General features: G+C 37.8%; 1 protein-coding gene across 5 annotated transcripts; it reads right to left on the bottom strand.

The window, feature by feature from the left end:
• Window positions 1-4: 4 nt before the first annotated feature.
• Window positions 5-18,979, bottom strand: armc2 (armadillo repeat containing 2). 5 transcript variants are annotated; one of them, XM_077220110.1, is made up of 18 exons: window positions 18,897-18,979; window positions 18,030-18,312; window positions 17,335-17,407; window positions 17,093-17,264; window positions 16,573-16,702; window positions 15,241-15,287; window positions 14,632-14,739; window positions 12,879-13,069; window positions 11,919-12,021; window positions 11,565-11,821; window positions 10,419-10,564; window positions 8,297-8,396; window positions 5,277-5,559; window positions 2,371-2,493; window positions 2,156-2,269; window positions 1,943-2,075; window positions 1,711-1,850; window positions 5-1,410 (listed from the first exon to the last, which is right to left on the bottom strand). In XM_077220110.1, exons 2-18 carry the CDS (start codon window positions 18,242-18,244, stop codon window positions 1,271-1,273), a joined length of 2,475 nt encoding a protein of 824 aa, XP_077076225.1. In that variant the 5' UTR covers window positions 18,245-18,312; window positions 18,897-18,979; the 3' UTR covers window positions 5-1,270. The 5 variants fall into 5 exon arrangements, with proteins under 5 accessions (XP_077076225.1, XP_077076226.1, XP_077076228.1 ...); XM_077220111.1 differs by having other exon boundaries at window positions 18,030-18,332; window positions 18,897-18,956; XM_077220113.1 differs by having other exon boundaries at window positions 14,632-14,736; window positions 18,030-18,332; window positions 18,897-18,956.
• Between the last annotated feature and the right edge of the window lie 2,317 nt (window positions 18,980-21,296).

The following is a 21,296-nucleotide window of genomic DNA, read 5'->3' as shown; positions in this document are numbered from 1 at the left end:
CTAGTTGTATCATTTGTAATTTAATCAAAAGTTTTCTTTCTTCCCAGAAAGTTGCATTACGATGATGCATTACACCAAGCAAACATTGTTATTCAGTATTAATTGCAACAAAAAAGATTTGAGCAGTCTAAACACCTCATACCACAAGGATTGAAGTCTTCTTATTCTTACTTATTAGGAATAACGCACTTTAAAATATCATTGATGTAGCTTTTAGGTCACATAATCAATGTTTTCATGTCCATAAACATCTACTCATCTCCAAAGACCCTTGTAGCACCACAGTACATCACCACAGAGACACTAAGGCCTATAGAAAAAACATCTCCTGCTGTGCACTAATGATTTAAACACACTATGTTAAAGGCGGCAATTCGTCTTCTCACAGCGAGAATTACAGGAAGTAACTGTTGACCTGAGAACAATCCCTGTTTGCATAAATAATGAAATTTTCCCTTATGTTGCTGGCAATTTCCCTGTTTTATCTGTGGTTGTGAGGCTGGTGGTCATTCAGTGCCAGTAAAGGATTGTTATATGGAAATCACCATAGGGTAGTTTTTGCTCATTTTCAAATAATAATGTGAGAAGTCTTGTAAACGATAAAATAGTCTGCTCTTTTCTGAAAAGAACCCCTTAGAGATTGTGCAGGAGTTAAATTGCTTCAGACTTTACACACTGAACATTGAGAGGAAAAAGTTAAAATCACAGTACATCACATAGTAATTCCAATAAAATTCACGAAATCGTGTTTTGGTCATTGGTTTGTAAGCATGTCACCTCTAGGGCAGCTGTGTAAACAATATTAATGTATAGACTGTAGCGTGAAATGTAACCTTTGGGGTAAGAGGAGGGAAGCAAGTGCCATATTATATCAGTTTGATGTGATTGTATAAGGAAGGTATGACTGTTTCTATTCTGTGTTCTTTACAGACTTTTCTGGAAGTGTCTGTTTAATAAAGTCTTTGAGATCACTGAGAAGCTCATGAGTGATTTTTACACGTACAGTACATCAGTGTGGCCTTCCTCACACATAGACTTGCTTTCTGTGTCTGACACAATTCCTGCTTTCTCCTATCTCAGCTATTGTAAATACAGCAGCATCAGGTTGAATAATAAACATCTGAAATGTATTTTATTAAAAAGATCGTAATTGACAAATTCCTTATTACCATTCACAACAAATATGTTCAATATACACACTGGCTCACTCCTCAATGTGTATATACAGTACATGGAGACACAATCGTGTTAAGGCATGTATCAGTGGAGTTTACAGAATGATTCCAGTAGTGTCTTCAATATGTAAACGTTGTCTTAGCCTCTCAGCAACAGGCAAAAAGAGCAGCTCCCAGCATGCTTCCTGAACCTGTCTGACTCCATCATCGGAAGGCCATTGCAAAGCTCCTCTGTCTGCGCAAAACAGAAGACAAAACATTTAATCTGTGACCCAAATGACACACTATACACTTATACTATGCACACTACCATCTAGTGTATGAATTTTATGATTTTGTTTTTTCATCTATCTATATAGTATATATATAAATATATATATATACACACACATATATATATATATATATATATATATATATATATATATATACACACATACACATATAAATATACAGAAGTATGTACAGTATAGTATGTATATATATATATATGTGGTGTATATACCAGTTCTAGTGATTGTGTGTTTATATGCACCTGTGTAGAGCTGTAAGATCTCCAGCAGCTTTTGAGAGTGTTGCAGCTCTCCATCTAAAGAGCAGTTCCACAGAGTCTGACACACCACAGAGGCCAGATGCCAGTCCTGAGGCCCGAAATCATGCAGACAGTCAATAAGCCTTCAGTAGGGAGAGTCAGAGAAAGCACAGTACTTAAAAACTATACAGTACAGTCAAAAGAAGAAAGCACACTGAAGAGAGAGGCATGTTACTTCTGAATGGTTGCCTCGACCCTCAGTGCGGCCCTGTTGTCTGGGTCTGCAGATAAGTTCATGAGAACTCCACATGCAGAGAAACACACATCAGGGGTCTTGGAGTCCAGAAGGGTTACCACAAACTGCTCCACTGACACATAAAAACATGAGTACAGCGTCAGCCTCTGGGGGATTTGAGACGGACAAACTAGCAGAGAGATCGTCTCAAACCTTTGTGCTGCATGATGAAGTGTCTCACGTCTCTGATCTGTGACAGATTTCCAAAAACACGTGTGGCCTCCAAAACAGCATCCATACTGGAGCTCAGCAAGAGCTTTAGTAGCACTGTAATGACAGAAGGACAGACAGGAGGGGGAAATCACTGAAGGGCAAAGACAGATGCAACATTCAGGCTGTGTTCACACACACACACACACTCATCTTACACTGTGAGATGTGTGTGTGCTGGGAACGGACCACTGAGCTTTCGCCCTGGTAGTAAGACAGGTTGTTGATAGTGGCCACAGCATTAATGACCAACTCTTCACTCTTCTTCACACACCTGCACCCTGAGAGACAAAAGCAAAGGAAACAAAAAACTTGATCAGTTACACGCCACCTATTTAGAATGGCATATATAACAGAATAGAGATGCACCATTATGATTATGAATCATTTATTATATATATTTATAATATATTTATTATGCATGTTCATTTCCTTCATTTTTTTATTACATTTCCCATCATCTAGACTACTGAAGCTACTCTTTAAAAACACTAAGAATTTAATAACACTGTTAAATCTACCAAATCTCAACCAAACATTTCTTTTCTTTTTTTAAATAAATGAAATGTTAACTCAAATAAAAACGAATATTATTGCAAATAGTTGACAGGGCAACATTTTCATTTTAATTTATTTTAACTTAATGTAGGCTACTAAAATAGCTAAAAGTAATAATATAGACCTATATAAACCTTTTTTTTAAAGCTCCAGTCCGTAACTTTTTTGGGTTAAAAATTATCCAAAATAAATTTGAGCAAGTACATAACCAGCCAGTGTTCAAAACTATCTGCTTGCCTTAGCTCGATTCAAAACGGGAAGCTTGTAATATTGTTTTTAATTCCAGTGGTACTGGTGGATTTCCGCGGGAAATTCGAGCATGTCTTCGCGTCATTACGTCACATCTGCGACGTGATATGATAAGTGATCGTTAGATTTAATCAGCGCTATTTCCTGCAAAACTTTTTTTCTCTTGGTTGGTCAGAACCAAAGTGGATGTTACTTGTTCAGATGACATTTTCCATTAAAAATTCTTATATTGGTCATACTTCCAAAAAGTATAATCTGTGATTGTGAATGCCAGTATACTATCCACATTGGCGCAGTGATTGACAGCACATTCTCCTCAAAACATTGGATTGATCCGCGCTGTGCCGTGCCGAGGCACAACCCACGTTAAGTTGATAATTTCGCGAATAACGGCAATTGCAGATTTCGAACAGAGATGGCGACAAAGAGGAAAAACTACGGACTGCAGCTTTAAATAATAATAATAAAAACAAAACACAAAATTACTAAAACATTACATAAAATAAAAACAAATATATTAATAATTTCTTTCATTTTTCATACTGCACATTAAAATGTGATGCATAAATTCACTTTGATTTTTTTTAGGGTTTTATTTTTAATTAATTTAGAAAAGATTGTTCATCAAATCACTTTGCTTGTCTTAGTTTGTTCGTTGCCACCTATTCAGCAGGATACATCATTATGAGAGTAGGTGGCGACAAATTACTGACTTTATGGCATTGAATCATGAATTTAAACGATTTGTTCAATCAGGAACAAAACAAGTGACTGTCTTTATGAATGAGTCATTGAATCATTCAACCGATTCGTTCAAAAACAAATGGCTTGGTGTTCCAGCGGTTTTTGCTGTAGCTTTGTTTTAACTTTATCTTAGTTGGCAGAACAAAAACAGACAGTAACTAAACCCTTTTATTTAAATCCCACAGTCCTGGCACTTTTTTATGGGAAACAAATGTGCCAGTATTTATGTTCTGTATGTGTGAAATTAAAAATACCGTCTACCTAAGTAGACATATTCACTTTTTGTTTTGACCAAAGTCATAAGACTATTTAAAAGTAGGTTCATTCCTTTATGAAAAATACTTTTACACATTTACCGGACTAAGCAAGATACAATATAGCAGCTGCCAGGCGGTTCACTTCTTGGTATTAAAGAGATCACATCGCACAGAGTGATAATCAGCTATCACTTCCTCCTCAAGAAGTTTCAAAACCATTCGTGCGAATTTCAGACTGAGTACTTCATGACAAATCCAAATTTGAGGTAGTCAGAATCTGACAAATGCATATGACTATAGTAAGATCCTGTATTTCTCGTTCAGAGTGCGGTTTACTCTGTCAGTGTTTGTGCGTCACGCTGCAAAGCTTAAAGTTTGTTTCGAAACACCTTTTGTTGTGGCGAATGCTCTGTCATTGTCACCCTTGATTTCTCAGTTTCTTTTTCCTTCTCGATTTTTATTTTCATCATAACAGGATGTCATTTTAATGTAGCAGACTTAAGGTAGATAAGGAAGAATAAATCTCCCACCCATTTCCTCTCAAACTGTCCACATCTCTGTTCTAAAAAACAACAGCATCCTCTAACCGTCATTTCTGTTGGAATCTAGCAGAAAGGTTTCATTTTATTTTCTCACATTCTAAAAACGATATAGGACAAATATTTCCACAGGACAAAAATCTCCTTCTCTATTTCAAAAAGGAAACACATAACCACCTTTTCACCCTTGCATGCCTGCTTCTGAAACTTCTTCATGCAGAACCAAAAAGGAGCTTGCATCCATCACCATAAAACCACACTGCAACTCTGAGAACACCAGGCTGCTCAAATAAAGAGCTATGCATAAGAAAAACAAACAGTTTACAGTGTGGCTGTTCTCGTCATTGTAGAGGATGCAGCAACTTGAAGGTCTGTGCCAGTAACTGACATGGAGAGAACATCATGTGATTTGCACAGTGCAGAGCTACCAACTTGCACATTCATTCAAGTTCACGGAACTAAACTTAGTCTGAAACATCTGTGTTGCCGTGTTTAAAGTTACATCGCTTCTGATAGCCATTGGTCACATGTAAAATGCTTTGAGAGTGACAACCGCATTGAAATGCATGACTGAATACACTACAGTATCTGTAAAGAATGTTCCTTGTGGGATTTTCATAAAAAATTACTTTTGTTGAATGGTAGTGGAATGTAGAACTCAACTAATAAAGTGCTCAACAGATTGGGTGTGTATATGACATGATTATGTTTTTTTACCCAGTAGTTCCAGTAGCAGCTGCACACACAGTGTGTTGGCAGCTAGTGCCGTACCCACGGTGGGATGGATGGCCAGGTTGGCCAGCAGTCTGATCAGTTTGACCAGGATGTCCTCTTTCTCAGGGGCATGACATTGCTCAGATGACGATAGTGTTTCCTGGTAGGCCTGGAAAAGATCTAAGAGGACATCTATCCCTCCTTCCTCTTCATAAACTCTCTCTCTGGCTTCAATGCTCTTGGATGTCAGATTTCCTAGCGTGAACAGGAGACGCACTACTAGATCCTGCACATAAGAAAAGAGGACAAGTGTGTTTAGTAGGTCGTTGTAAGTTAAAGTGTTAACACGTAAGAAATTACTTTTAATATATATATGTGTGTGTGTGTGTGTGTGTGTGTGTGTGTGTGTGTGTGTGTGTGTGTGTGTGTGTGTGTGTGTGTGTGTGTGTGTGTGTGTGTGTGTGTGTGTGTGTGTGTGTGTGTGTGTGTGTGTGTGTGGTGAACAAGTGGTGTCTTGACTTGGTGTCCAGTACAAGCTGTTCCTGGATCAAAATATTTTGTTGATCCTGGAACAGCATTCCATTCAACCAATCAGATTACATTTACATTTACATTTACATTTAGTCATTTAGCAGACGCTTTTATCCAAAGCGACTTACAACTGAGGACTAAAGTAAGCGAGTCATCGTGAAGAGGGAAGAACAACGCAAGAAGTGCTCAAAATACAAAGTTCAGGCATTGCTCAGAGTAGCAAAAGCCAGACAAGGGAAGATTTAAAAGGGAAGGAAAGATTTAAAAGAGAAGGAATTTTTTTATTTTTTTTATGTTAAGTACTCACGGAAGAGATGAGTTTTCAGTTGTCTTTTGAATGCTTCGTGTTTAGGCTTAAAATCGTGTTTAGATTAAGTTTAGGCTTACAATCAACCTATTATTTCCCTCTCAATTTAGGCATAATTTATGGGCAGGGTTAAGTTTAGGGGTAGGGCAAGGGTCAGGATTACATTTTCAGACAGGAATGTTGTTCCAGGATCAACAAAATATGATGATCCAGGAACATGTCCTACTTGTGAAAATTAGGTGACCTGGAAGGCATGCACATACTGTACTTTATTTATAATTTACATTTTATATATTTCTTATTTATTTTGAAATATATTTATATGTATTTATTTATAAATCAAACCAAAAAGGGATGTTTATATACACTCACCTAAAGGATTATTAGGAACACCATACTAATACTGTGTTTGACCCCCTTTCGCCTTCAGAACTGCCTTAATTTTATGTGGCATTGATTCAACAAGGTGCTGAAAGCATTCTTTTGAAATGTTGGCCCATATTGATAGCATAGCATCTTGCAGTTGATGGAGATTTGTGGGATGCACATCCAGGGCATGAAGCTCCCGTTCCACCACATCCCAAAGATGCTCTATTGGGTTGAGATCTGGTGACTGTGGGGACCATTTTAGTACAGTGAACTCATTGTCATGTTCAAGAAACCAATTTGAAATGATTCGAGCTTTGTGACACGGTGCATTATCCTGCTGGAAGTACCCATCAGAGGATGGGTACATGGTGGCCATAAAGGGATGGACATGGTCAGAAACAATGCTCAGGTAGGCCGTGGCATTTAAACGATGCCCAATTGGCACTGAGGGGCCTAAAGTGTGCCAAGAAAATATCCCCCACACCATTACACCACCACCACCAGCCCAGTGGTAACAAGGCATGATGGATCCATGTTCTCATTCTGTTTATGCCAAATTCTGACTCTACCATCTGAATGTCTCAACAGAAATCGAGACTCATCATACCAGGCAACATTTTTCCACTCTTCAACTGTCCGATTTTGGTGAGCTCTTGCAATTTGTAGCCTCTTTTTCCTATTTGTAGTGGAGATGAGTGGTACCCGGTGGGGTCTTCTGCTGTTGTAGACCATCCGCCTCAAGGTTGTGCGTGTTGTGGCTTCACAAATGATTTGCTGCATACCTCGGTTGTAACGAGTGGTTATTTCAATCAAAGTTGCTCTTCTATCAGCTTGAATCAGTCGGCCCATTCTACTCTGACCTCTAGCATCAACAAGGCATTTTCGCCCACAGGACTGCCGCATACTGGATGTTTTTCCCTATATATATATATATATATACATTTTTTTTTTTTTTTTTTATTACAAAAAGTAAAATGTCACCCATAAGCAAAACACCTGCATTCAACAGATTAAATGCAAACACCAGGACTGCAGATAAGTGGGATACATATCTAAAATGTGTACCATAATATTTGTCGAGCATTTTATTTCATCAATGCATATTTTCATTGAGTCCCATGTTGTATATCCAGTGCTTTCGTAAGCATTTTAAGAAATAAGTAATTTTGTTTTGTCATAAAGCACAAGTAAAGTTACATTAATTAATCATTACGTCGTTAAACCTAATAATTAAACACAACATTATATTAATTTTATGAATATGTCTAACTATAAAAAAAAAAATTATGAATTCATTTTCATTAAATACTTAAATAAATTTACAGGCCTAGTGTTTAGTGCTTTCATGGTTGATCCACTAAACCCACACAAATATTTCTTGTGAATCCAGCAGCCTTTGGTAAACTATTTTATCAGACAACTCCTTTCTGTTTTCATTTAGAAAATATGAAAAAGTGGGGTGCAGAAAGAGACTTCTTCCAGTAGTCTAGTGGACAGTATGTCCCTATTTGAGGCACAGTATGTGTGAGACTCTAGTTTATGATACCTAGTACACAGTGTGAACCATGTTTATTCTTTATGAGATTAGGAGCACATGATCTCATTACTCTCAGTGCCAGAAGGAAAGAGAGAGAAGAACATCTGAACTATCTGTACCGAAATAAAACGAGCTGAAAAACACACACACCTTCATAGACCATTGCACAAGTTTCACTTGAGAGCAGAAAGCGGAACATGCAGCCTATATGCTTACATGTGTGTGGTTGTTTCAGTTTACGTCAAAGCGTGCGTGGACATATACTTGATCCAAACTCACCTGTTTCCTGCTGTGTTTGCCTAGAAGGTCCAAAAATAGGCTGCAGCAGCGTGGCGTCTCAGCTAGTGCATGACAGCATTCAGTGTAGGTGGACAGCTTGCTGGAGACAGAGCACACACAAACATATTCTCACACATCACATAGCACAACTTTATCGACACTAATCAGAGCGCTCTAACTAAATCAAATTAGAACTTCTCTCACCTGGTGGATATTAATAATGTATTTATATACCAGTGCATTATAAAACACTAAACCAGTGGTGAGATGAACATTAAACGACTAAACTACGAAATTGCTAAAATTAAGATATTTATTATTTTAATTCAACTTTTTTTCTTTTCTTTTGAAGATCTAGGGCAGTGTTTCCCAAACTTTTTTCAGTCGAGGCACCCTTTGAAAATTTTAAAAAATGTGTGGCACCCTACACTAGTGTTGTCATGATACTACTTTGATAATATACCTTGAAAGGTATTGATTTTCAATACCACAGGGAATAACTGCCGTATATTGGCCTACTGTCATATAGATATTTTTTAATATTATCAATTTTTTTGTCCATCCATTTAAAGTCTAGGAAATCATTAATTTCTTCTCCAGAGATCACTTTACATGATGACATATTTAATTAAGGCTTTTATTCATAATTCAGAAAAACATTGCTCAATTACCATTGCAAATCTCACCAAAATGTTTGCTCACTCAGTGTAGGCATATTTGTGTTTTTATATTGGGCTAACTTTGTTATAATTGCACAAGATAGCTTGTTTTTAATATATTTTATAATGTAATAATTTCACAGTTAATCTCCAAATTAATGTATAAACAACATAAAGAAGTATATTTTAAATAATTGTTTAATGCCATCTTTTTTATGAATGAAGCCCAGTATCACTGATACCAATACTGCTACTGATGTCAGGAAATACACAGAAATTGAATGAAGTTATCAAACACTTTACAGTCTTCACTGCATAAATAATAAATTAAATATAGATGAATCCCTTATTAAAGCTACAAGCGTTCTTTAGTCAAGAGCAGTGAGTAATTTTCTCTGTTACCTGTTCTTTGATTCTGTTGTCACTGCTGCACTTGTTTATTTCACACGCGTCCCATCTTCTCACAACTCTAATTTAAGATTTTAACTAATTTAAGACTGCTCTCGTGAGGATACTCAACAAAACGGACATTTTGGCATAACTGAGTTATTATTCGTTCAAGCACGAAAGAGAAGTCGATTCTGGCACGCGATGCGCGTCGTCCTGTGTCAGCAGGACATTCACAGACAGCGCGTTCTCTTTTGTCTTTTCGCGGTTGCATGGTTTAAAAGCATTTGCATGAATAAGAACGTGATTATATAATGTAAGGCTAGCCAAAGGATGACAGAAAAAAACGGATGCTGCGTTAATTGTGTTTAAATATTTTTTAACGCGTTAAACTGAAAAACATTAATCGCACGCGTTACCGTTGACAGCAGCACGGACATAACCGATGTGTTTGTGAATATGCGGCAAGACGGACGTTGTGACAATGTTTCGTGTGTATTTGACCGTAAGCGCAACAAGCCATGAAAAAGAGGCAGCTTTATGTGTGGACGCTGGGAATGAAGCACGAGAATGAAATCATGCGGAAATCGCAATTCAACGAACGCAGAAAACGTATGATTTGCATTTTTTATTATGAATTTGTGTGCATTATTTGTTGTTATTAGACGCTTCCGACGATGCGAGATTGATGATACATTTATTTTTATTTTTTTTTACACATTTTAGCAATTTTAAAATGTTTAATGGAGTTTTTACACGGCACCCCTGCTATCGCCAGAAGGCACCCCAGGGTGCCGCGGCACCCCGTTTGGGAAACACTGATCTAGGGGTCCCACAGTCTTGGAAAACCTAGATATATACATAGTCTAATTTTAAAAGTTTGATTTCTAGACCTGGAAAAGTGTTGTAAATGAATGAAATCCATGGGCTTGTGTATAATAAATATACAGTTAAATTGTCTAGTTATGCCAAGCACCATATTTTACCAGGTAGATAAAATTATAATTTTACCAATGGGAGCCTTGAAGTCAAAAAGGCTGAGAACCACAGCTCTAAACACTTACTTTGATCCTCACCTGAATATTCGGGCCACATTAATGCAGATGTCGAGGTCATTACGATGGTTCTCCAGAATCAAGCAAAGAGTAAAGAATGCCTTGTTGGACAGGAAGGAAGGCCGAGACTCAGACTGGTCAGCTATATTTCTCAAAGCTGCAGTGACCTAGAAAGGGAGAAGAGGTCAAGACTGTGTGCAACTGTATGTGTGTTTGGTAACTGAGTGTGAATAAGGTACTGTGCAGCAGGTGTGCGTGTGTACTTATTATTGCCTAATGGGTAGAGATACATATAATAGAGGAAGCTCTTATTATCAAGAAGAAATAACAGAAGGGCTTGAAAAGTGGCTTCATAAATCTCCCCATCAAGAGCTTAGGACACTGATTAGGGTACATGGAGGGTTCCTGCTAGAGCTGGTTGGCCGTACTTTCATAAAAACCCTAATTTCCGTCTGCCAACATGCTAATGAATGGCACGGCAATTGGCGCTGAACATCAAATCATGCGTGCCAAGTTCAGGAAGTTTGTTTGGGCCGAGTTAAATAATTCCCTGTGAAACGTACTTTGTGCTGGAGGAGTATAAAGTAAAATATGGACACAGGGAAGTGGAAAAAGGACATCCTCCCAGACAAAAGCAAAAACAAAAGCAGAGAAAAAGCACATTAAAATTCGCCCTTTTTTTCGACCCTATGCAACCCCACCCTTGTGAAGCGCTCACATTTTGTTCCGTTTCGCTCCCAGAGCAGAGTTCTGAGAAACGTCAGGGTGGGGTTTAAGAATGTTCTATTCCTCCTGTTTTAAAGTCTTAAAGACACAGATTTACCATGTTTGCAATGCAAACCTATTTGTGTATCTATCTATGGCGGTGTATGTGTGTTGCACAAAGCACTATTCCAGCACATAGGGGAAGCACACGTCCTCAGTCACTGTGGAAATGTGTGATGGGATCTTATGTGTTTTTGAGACAACAAAATACATTAGAGAAAGGTCTCTCTCTTAAAGGGATAGTTCACCTAAAATTCAAATTCTGTCATTATTTACTCACCTTCGTGTCATTTCAAACTGTATGACTAGCGAACATGATTGGCATACTAAAAACAGGGTTAGAGATGACATAAAGGAACTTTGACACCTGCCCAAACAATCCAACCATCAAAGACCACCCACCTGTACCAGTATGTGTCCTGCGATGATACGCTCGCCTTCTCCCTCTGACCTCTGAGTAGTTAAATTAGCTGAAGTTGTAAATGGACCATGCATCAGTCTCTTTGACAGCTGTAGCAGTGTGCCGATGAAACCTTTAGCCAGCAGCAGACTGGAGATGGCACTGTTTCCTGAGAGGAGCTTCAGTGAACCGACACAGTACAGCACGGCCTCACCTTTACTCCACACATCCTCACACTGTAGCTGACTCAGAAGGGAGTCTGTGTGGAAACACATACACACAATAGGCTGAAGTTAGAGATAATGCCTGATTGAGCTTAGAGAGTCTAGGTGAGTTATACAATAATCAGGTCTAACCTAGGATGGAGTCGGTGAGGAACATGACGTCGTTACTAGCATTCCGGCTGATTTTGAAGACCAGTTTGCAGATGTTCAGCAAGTTGTTTCCACTCACATTGAGCTTGTAATATAGACAACAGCAATAAGGTTCTGTAAATTATTTCAAATTTCAGATGGTTCAGACCTTGTAAAAGATTATGATGTTTAAGACAGCTGCACAGAACCAAAATATATATTTTTTAATGTATTTGTCAGTTTCTCAGCTACCCTCTGAAGTATTGTATCTTTGGGATTGTATTTCCATTTATGTATTTGGCTGAAGAAACTTACACTGCATTGAAGGCGTACATTTTTATGTGTGCTCAGTTGTCAGTTTGCTGGAAAGCGAACCCACAATTAAAAATGTGTTCAATTAAAAACAAAATGGTTAAATACAGTTTTAAAATATACGTTCTTTTTTTGTCATGTTTATTTTTTGTAATTTGAGAGAAGTATTAATGTTTTAAAGGAGTACCGTTTTTGCCAGAATTTTTTGTTTGATTTTCATTGGTAGGCTAATTGTATTGAAACCAATTAGGGTAAATTTGACCCAGACCATAGCAATCATATCCAGATTTTTAACCAAATACAATGGTTAAAGGCCATATTTTGTGTGTGTGTGTTTGAGTGTGTGTGTACATGTTTGTAATATATTGGGATCAAATGACCCCACAAGAATAGTAAAACCTGAGATCACTTACATAGTGGGGACCAGGCAGCAGTCCCCACGAGGGAAATGGATTAATAAACATACTAAATTATGTTTTTTTGACAATGTAAAAATGCAGAAAGTTTTGTGTGATGGGTAGGTTTAAGGGTAGGGTTAGTGTAAGGGGATAGAATAAACAGTTTGTATAGTATAAAAATCATTACGCCTATTGAGAGTCCCCACAAAGATAATGAAACAGAGTATGTTTGTGTATGTTTCTATATACTCACTGCCAGAATAAGTTTGGCTAATGTTATGTTAAGTCGGTCCGATCCCACATCTATAAGTCTGAAGAGTGTTCTAAGGATGGCGGACCTCTTTTTACACTGCCTTCCCAGCATGTCTCTCTCCGCTAGGGCATCATGGAGACCATTGCATGAGTTACACAGCTGTCCCACAATCTCATCTGACACGCCATCACCTATAAGGATTGGGTTTTTTTTGTAAAGAGACAAAACCTGATCAGTACTCTGTATGTTCCAGTGAACAAAATATGTAACCGTGTCAAGGTCGCATTTCAAACTGATTGTCTCGCACAGTATTAATTGCAGCATTGTCACCCTTCAACTGTCCCTGTGAAGGACAGGGAAAGAGGAGTAGTCTGTGGGACACACCGACTCATTCATTCAGCTGAACTGATGTGTACACAGAGTAGGCTTACTGACATTTCAGTGACATTTGACCCACATGTCAACACCCACTGAGAGTTAACATGGCCCTTTAGGGCATATCCTCCCCCCCCCCCCCCCCCCCCCCTCTGTATGGTATGCATCATTAATGTGTATATAATAGCTCTTTACTGTCATTCTGTATGTACTGGCTTTGAGCATGACTGTCTTTGAGCAAAGTTTTAAGTTAGATCAGACTTCAATAGAGTATTAATATGTCCAAATTCTCATGTGCATCAAGGATAATTATTCATTTCTACGTGCTTTTTAACCATTCTGTGCACTGGCAAAGCTTTATACCTGCTGTATCTAACTTGCCCTTTAGGGGATAAGTCAGGGGCTGAATTTTTCCAAAGCTATTTTTGCTTAAACAAATGTTGTTTCTCATATCTGTTTCCAAGATGGTTGGCATTCTCCCCAACGGCACCCTTCGATGATGCCATGGAGAATATGTATGGTATTTTATGCATGAACCGAGAGGCTCTTGGCACAATAAATATTTGATATTTATCTTTCAAATGAATTTTTATTGAATTTTCAAAGTGCTTAAATATTTACTGCTATTAGATTGCATTTCATGGTTCCTTTCTCTCCCACATGCTTTGACTTTAAAAGCTTATACCGTGCCAAGCTCAACACTTGCTTTGTTTTTATTCCTCTGCATTCAGATATTGTGTTTTCTTTCTCCCTGCAGTTTGCTTTCACTCTGGGTCCTGGGACACATTCAAGCGCTGAATTGCAGCTCCTTGGTACGAACTTGCATAAACACAATCCAAAATCCCCAGAATTAGGATTATCTTTCTAAATTTAAAGTCAGTAATAGGGGAGAAAAAAACTTTTTTGAACTGTTAAAAATCTGTACAAGGGTGAATGGAAATTAAAAAGCAGAGCTGTTATGTTGGAATTGACTATTTGTGTATTACTTTGGAACTGCTGTAATATTTCTCTTTAAAATATTAAAAATGTTCCTTAAATAAAGAAGACTGGTAAGAGTATACTGCAAAAAATCATTACATGGAATTTTGTTCTCATAAGATAATGAAAGCCATCAGGTATCAATCTGAATGCTATATATGTTTTCGGAGCTATTAAAATGGCATTGAAGTTTTTCCTACCCTGAACATTGCATTACACTTCAATTAAAAAGTAAAAGCATTGCTAAGAAACTAGTCATTTTAAAAATGACTTGTTCTGAGCAACATATTGTTGGTCTGACGATGTACATAAAAACAGAATGTGGCCCATTGCTTTTTAAGGTCATCAGATCATTACTTGATAAAATGACTCTTATGAATGTGCTTAATACACTCATCACCTGGATTAAAGGACTCAAATTCTTGAAGGACAGGAAGGACCTTTGTGTTCCAGAACACAGATTCGTCCATGTTGTCATCACATGTGTCTCCATAACCAAGCCTGGCTTCTACAGCAGAAAGACATGTAGTGGGTTTTAGACAGACAGACAGACAGATAAATATTTAAATAGACAGGTAGATGTACTTTATTGATCCTGGAAGGGAAATTCAGACAGTTCACCCCGGCAGTTCTTAAAGCATATGGATGAAATACAGAATGTTCAACATAGGATGTAAAGGTCAGAGCCTCACACCCACATGCCTTTTCATTAGTGTCTGTTATTCTCAAATACTTCTGTGAGCATTTGCATTGTGGACGAGCTGCAGGAAGCAGTGGGTTGCGAAAAGAACAGATCAAACGATCAGCTAGCATCTGGATAAAGAGCCTTGAGAAACTGCTGCAGCAAAAGTGGTTAAGGTTTCCAATCCGATCAGATGTTTGCGGCCACTGGCAAGATTGCGTCAAGATTTACAAGATTGTGAGAACTTCGCTTTGTTTATCACGTGATTGACTGCCGGTTAGCGGTTTCAAGTGCATATATATACACAGTACATAAATAGCAATATACCTGGTTTTGATTCTCTTTCAGTGGATACATCAGTTTGCAGGATCCTGCTAATCACAAACATACAGTAAACATAATATACATGCAGACCAGACAAAAAGATTAAATTACATGATTGTGTTTGAAACAGTGGTTAGTGCAGACACAAGAGGTCAGTGTTGTGATATCCTGATGCAGAATTTCATTGCCCAATTTTTTGATTATATCTTTTACTGTGAGCAGTGTCAAAACCAGTTACTGGTGAAAAATAGATAACGTTCAAAATGTGCTTGTGTAAATTTTCATTAAATCATGCGTGTATGTGAGGGCTACTGCAACACACAGGAAACCGCATGTGCATGTGATCTCTCAGATCTAGTCATACACTGTCACAGTGAATTTGATCTCAAAAATCAAGATAACCATAAACACCGTTTTAGTCTGTGCTATCATTAATAGCGGATTAAACTCACTCAAATGTCTCATGTACTTGTACTGCCTAAAATTCACATACATATTTTTATAGTGAACTATATTGTAATCATTCATCTTTATCGTATGTGGCATGGGTATTTCCTAAGGATTTTGAATAAATGATGGTATGGCAAGGCATTTTTGTGGCATTGATCATGTTTGGGCTTTGTACTGTCTCGATAATGCCTCTTTGTTGATGGGATGCCTCGGCCGAGACGTGATCTCATCGTGTGAATCTCAAATGAGACTGTACTGGTGGTCAACCGACCAGTCAGCCTGCCAGCCACAAACGGCCTGCGTGATCTAATATCGCTCCATTAGCAACTATAACAAAGACATGGTAGAGAAAGAAGGGGAGAGAGGCTTGCTGCTTGACTTTAACTTACTATTAAAGTCCAGAATGTCCGTAAATGCATCCAAATTGGATGCAATGCATTATGATTTTCATAAGTGGGCATTCTGGGCAATGTATTAATAAGAGCGCTTGGATCGGAATAAGTGAACCTTTTAACGTGGTCTTTCTGACAGATTACACAATTATGTTGCATATAATGGAAGATGTACACAAAAGAAGATATCAAACACAGGTTATAAAAACATTGATAATGAAAGGATTAATGCCGCTGGGATCTACTGATCAAACAAGTTCACTCTCTGAATAGGGTGTCCTGGTTGTCAATAACACATAAAAATGGTTTATTGCCGTTATTGGGCACACAGCATAAATCGATTTACTGAGTGAGTTTGATGGTGTATTGACAGTAGAGGTTTTTGTAATGAAGCCCAAAGCTGATTTCAAACCTCTGAATGTACAGCAAAAAGAGTACATTAAATTGATATCTAACCTTCAAGTAAATAAACTCTTATGCTCAAAAAGCATACCTGTCTTTGAAAAGTGTGTGCAGGTCCGTTTCGGAGGTCGATTTTGTTTTATGCTCTGTAACACCAGCATAATGTAGCTTTTCTTTGTCATCTGGTTGGTTTACTTCGGTCCTTGCCTCTAGAGACATATCTGAACAGGCACACAATAATACAACTTTAAACAGTCAAAAAAAAATGTTTAATCTTACTGATTATTCACATACAGTTTGACAGGACAAACACACTCATTTTGTTTTCTCAAAGCAAGCAAACTCAAGGCATACATGGCAGAGTAACATCCTGGGGATATTGTAAACTGATCTATATCTGATTTTTGGAAGAGTCTATTCATTTCGGTTTGGTGTGAAACACTTCAACAGCTAGCGGATCGTCACAATCAAGTTATAGAGGGTTATCAATATGCCTGACAGGCGAATAAGCACTATTACTGCATAGCACTTTATCTTTTGAAAGATGAAGTATCCCTGTGAAAAAAAAAAATAGAAATATAGATTAATAAAACACTTATTCGTTTTCTTACTCTTTGTGTGTGGTGTCATGAAGGTTAGTCGGTGGATGGATGCTGCTCTAAGCAGTCTGGCCCGAGAACCTCCTGATCCTATCCTGGTATTCCCTCGTTCAGCTGGGGGTTTGGGGAGAGTTGCTTCATTGTCACCGCCATACTCATCCAGGGACACAGACAGTCTGGGTTTCTAGGAATGACAGAACTCTTCAATTATTGTTCCCTGTTTTAGTCAGACAAAGTTTTGAAAAGCCTCTTACATGTTCCAGTGGGCTGAGACGAGTTCCAGAGCCAGGCCTGGAGTCAGGAACTTCAAAATGGCGGCCATGAAGACTAGAAAAGAAATTTGTGAAGGCAATTAAAACCAGCAAACCAGTTATATGAATAAGCAAATGGTTAATATTATAATTCAAGTACTTCATAGAGTGCAACAGTCGGGATCTGGAAGTAAAAAAAAAAAAACAACAACAAAAAACACATTCATTTTCTCCATAGGATAATTGTTTTTTAACAATAACTAATAAACTTAGAGGCTTAATTTTACAGCCTACGTGTTTAATAGCAAAATTCATGAAAAACTACATCACCCATGATTCTGCAAAAAAAAAAAGTTTTTAATCAATTGTTTAATATTTATCAATCACTTCATGGGATTGTAGTTATTTCTCACAATAGCTATTAACTTTGTCTAATTTTCAAATACTTTTTTACTTCAAATCAAAGTTTGTAATGTTGTGAATGATTCACCTTGGTTCGGTCATGGCTTATAACTCTTAAATGAAGACTTAAAAAAATCCCTTTGGGAAAAATAATTTCAGAACCAAGGCCGCTGAAAACATAGGCGGGTACTGTTGCACTCTATAATAAAAATCCATTCAAATATATTATAATAAGCATTAAATGCATGCAAAACTAGTGATAAAAAATAAGCTTATTATCTCTGATGTTGTTTTACCTGAATGCAGATGGTGGTCGTCCTTCATGTGCACGAGAAGAGGATTCTCCAAAGAGCTGCCGATGCTTCTCCTGAGGTGTGAAAGGTCGCTGTGTGGCAAGAGTTCTGAGAGAGCGACGAGCCTCTGAAACTATCTCAGCACTTGTCTGTCTCCTGAGGCCGGGGCTCATGTGGACATGCTCACTTTTGTCCTGCTGGAGCTCCATCCCAGACATGCTTGGTCCATAGGGATGTGTACCAGTATCAAAAGCCTGAGACTTTGACCAGGATTCTATAACCAAAACTGGTTGGAAAGATGATAAACTATGATAAAAGGAAGAGGACCATTTATATTTTAAATAAAATATTGGAAATATAAAGATTTAGCTGTCCCAGAAATCTATAGCAGATTTTGTTGCATATTTTTCTGACATTCTCATATTACCTCAGTCTTCTTCACAGTGGTTTGCTGTCCTGCAAGACTAGTTTTCAATATTTAATATTTTATTACTTTTATATAACTGTAACTTTAAAATGCACCCCGCAAACACGTGTTCAACTGTTTATAAACCGGAGTCATATCATTCAGTGCAAGACAAGAATGCGCGTCCACGCACCGTCACCATGGAAACACACAACGCTGCTACAGTAGCTCGGGTGTAGCAAAACGAAACATTAAAACATATAGCAGCTAACGTAAAAAAGAAACTAAAGATTAGAAAACAATAAACAACACATTCGATATCTTAAATTCAGGTAACCAACAAAACAACAATAAAATCTACGACACTATATCAAGATTCCAGCCGACTTCATCGGAAACCTTGCTCTTTAGGCAGTGCGTGATGTAAACAGCATAAAAACAAAAAAGTAAAAATCACACTTTACCTTGATTTCCAAACGAGCCTGGGTTTCACGGTTTTAAATAAGTTACATCATCTTTAATCCGGAAAGATGAGCGTGTGTGACAGCAGAAAGAGGGACGCAGTAGTCAATCACGGCCACGCGCATGGTCATGTGACACACGGAGGCTTTTGTTGTGTGAAACCTACTGCCTTTTAACTTCATTTCTTTGCCATCTTTTCTTAATTTTTAAGAGTTAGAACAAAGTAATAAGGATTCATTGCCCGTAATTACATAGATAGTTGATTACCTTAATATACAAAGTGTTTTAAATCTTGTGAGCCTCAGCCATAACACATTTCCAACGGAAAAAAGGTGAGACAATTTTTCAATTCAAGACAATTCAAAAACTTTGACCTACTGTAACGAAAAGAAAGCACATTTATTTTTATTTGGAATTAAACTAAATTAAGGCTTCATTAATATTTCTCCCCAAAATTCATATGCCTGGTGTTCAATGCAAAATCCTAAAATTCAGGCCCACAGAGACACGAGGCGACACGTAGGAGAGATAACAAGTGAGCTGATACTTATCCACCCTTAATGACACATAAAAGAGGAATTTAAACTACTACTTTTAGCCTCGTTCTAAAGAGGACAGTATTTTCTACTCAGAAATATCTCAGGTAGCTTCAAGGTAACTTTAAAGGGATAGTTCACCCAAAAATGAAAATTCTGTCATCATTTAGCCTACTCACCCTCATGTTGTTCCAAACCTGTATGAGTTTATTTTCTTCTGTTTAACACAAAAGAAGATATTTTGAAGAATGTTGGTAACCAGACAAAATATCTTCTTTTGTGTTCAACAGAAGAAAGAAACTCAGACAGGTTTGGAACAGCTTGAGGGTGAGTAAATGTTGACCATTTACACTTTTTGGGTGAACTAACCCTTCAATAAAGTATGGATAGAAATAGTGGATAATGTGTCTGTCTTTTGTAACTGAGACATCGGTTTTGTCTGTTGTGGTTTTAACAGTAATTTCCCCACAGACATTTAAGTCTTCTGAGAATCTGTCCACCCATTGGCTGAATTGTATATTAGAGACGTCAAACATCCTAACTGATTTGCTGTAGACTGCCTTTTAATAATATTAGTAAGCAAATTCCCATACACGAAGGAATAAGGAAATTGTCCTCACACATTGTTTAGTGGGTTATTTCAAAACTATTCTGCAAGCAAGACTGACATAGTTTGTCTAACACACTATACAAACCTCTTTCTATGTTCCTCATGAAGTAAAATGCACATATTATGAGCCGTTGTTTGGCTCTGGTTAGATTTAAATAACTCTACAAGCTTCATTCTCATGGATACAAGAAGCCTCATTGGTGTAATGTGATTTTAGGGGCTAGCCAATAAGGAGTTAGTACAAGAGTGCTCATTGGCCAATGGCTTCATGGATATGGTTGCCCTCTTTCATTGTCACTAGGGGAGTGTGGTGCCAAGGATGGCAATTTTGATAACATTATGTAAAGTGCACTGCATTTTTTCTGCCTGTCAGTATTTTGATAAGGCTTGCATGAGGTGCACACATCTGTATTTAGAGGGCTGCTTGAGTGGTGTGAATTTAATTATCTTGTGAACCTTGACACATACGCACACACACACCACTAATGCTGGTTGCTCTTCTACGTCACTGAGGCAAATTGGTTTGCTTTGCAAGGACCATAATTTTTCTGGCTGCTGTCTCCTTGGTAACCAGTTCCTTATGGGCAGTCTTTGGACACACATTGACTCCCTCACCTGGTGATAAGGAGAACGCAGTGATGGCTCACGAATCTATGAAGAGGAGGTTAAGCAATGTATTTGCTTAGACTTTACACAAAGTAAGAACTGTCAAACACTTTGAGCTTGTCAACATGTGGTCGAGAAGCACTACAGTTTTTGTTTTGACCAAGCACAAAGAGATTTCAACATTTGCTTTCGTGCAGACTTAATAAGAAACTATGCTATGTTTGAGGATACCATTGAAGTCACCATGAAATCAAATTTGACAAGTCTTTTTTTTTTTTTTGCAGTGTTTATTATACATATTTTTTTCTTTTCACTTTGATATATGTCCAATAGGGAAGAAAGGAAGTTCTCAACTGGGATAAAATGGGATAATTAAGGTCCGTCACTTTTAGGCCTGTCTGGCTGTTGTAGATAATATGCTGCTTAGCATATTTATCTGTGTTTGATCCGTGAAAGTAGGATAGAGGAACATACGTGGCTGTAAATGTCACTGAACAGGCTGGGGACTGTTCAGATGGTCATGCCTCAGTGGTGCAAGTAACCAAATCCCAGAATACATTGCTGTCATTATCTCTTCCCAGCACATACTCAATCACTTGTTCTACCTCGCTTGACACAAATAAAAATACCTGTGTGTCGTACCAGACAAA

The sequence above is a fragment of the Siphateles boraxobius genome, unplaced genomic scaffold (genome assembly GCF_051911475.1).
Source record: "Siphateles boraxobius isolate OS27281-9 unplaced genomic scaffold, OSU_SipBor_1 8, whole genome shotgun sequence".
NCBI lineage: Eukaryota > Metazoa > Chordata > Actinopteri > Cypriniformes > Leuciscidae > Siphateles > Siphateles boraxobius.
The sequence above is the reverse complement of the archived record's forward strand: the minus strand, read 5'-3'. Positions and strand labels throughout refer to the sequence as shown.

Excerpts from the sequence above, each read along its gene's own strand:
- armc2 (XM_077220110.1), bottom strand. The coding sequence starts at position 18,244 with ATGTCTGGGATGGAGCTCCAGCAGGACAAAAGTGAGCATGTCCACATG. Across the intron at positions 1,851-1,942 it reads GTCGAGGCAACCATTCAGAA|GCTTATTGACTGTCTGCATG; the intron begins GTAACATGCCTC and ends TCCCTACTGAAG. Across the intron at positions 1,411-1,710 it reads GATCTTACAGCTCTACACAG|ACAGAGGAGCTTTGCAATGG; the intron begins GTGCATATAAAC and ends TGTTTTGCGCAG.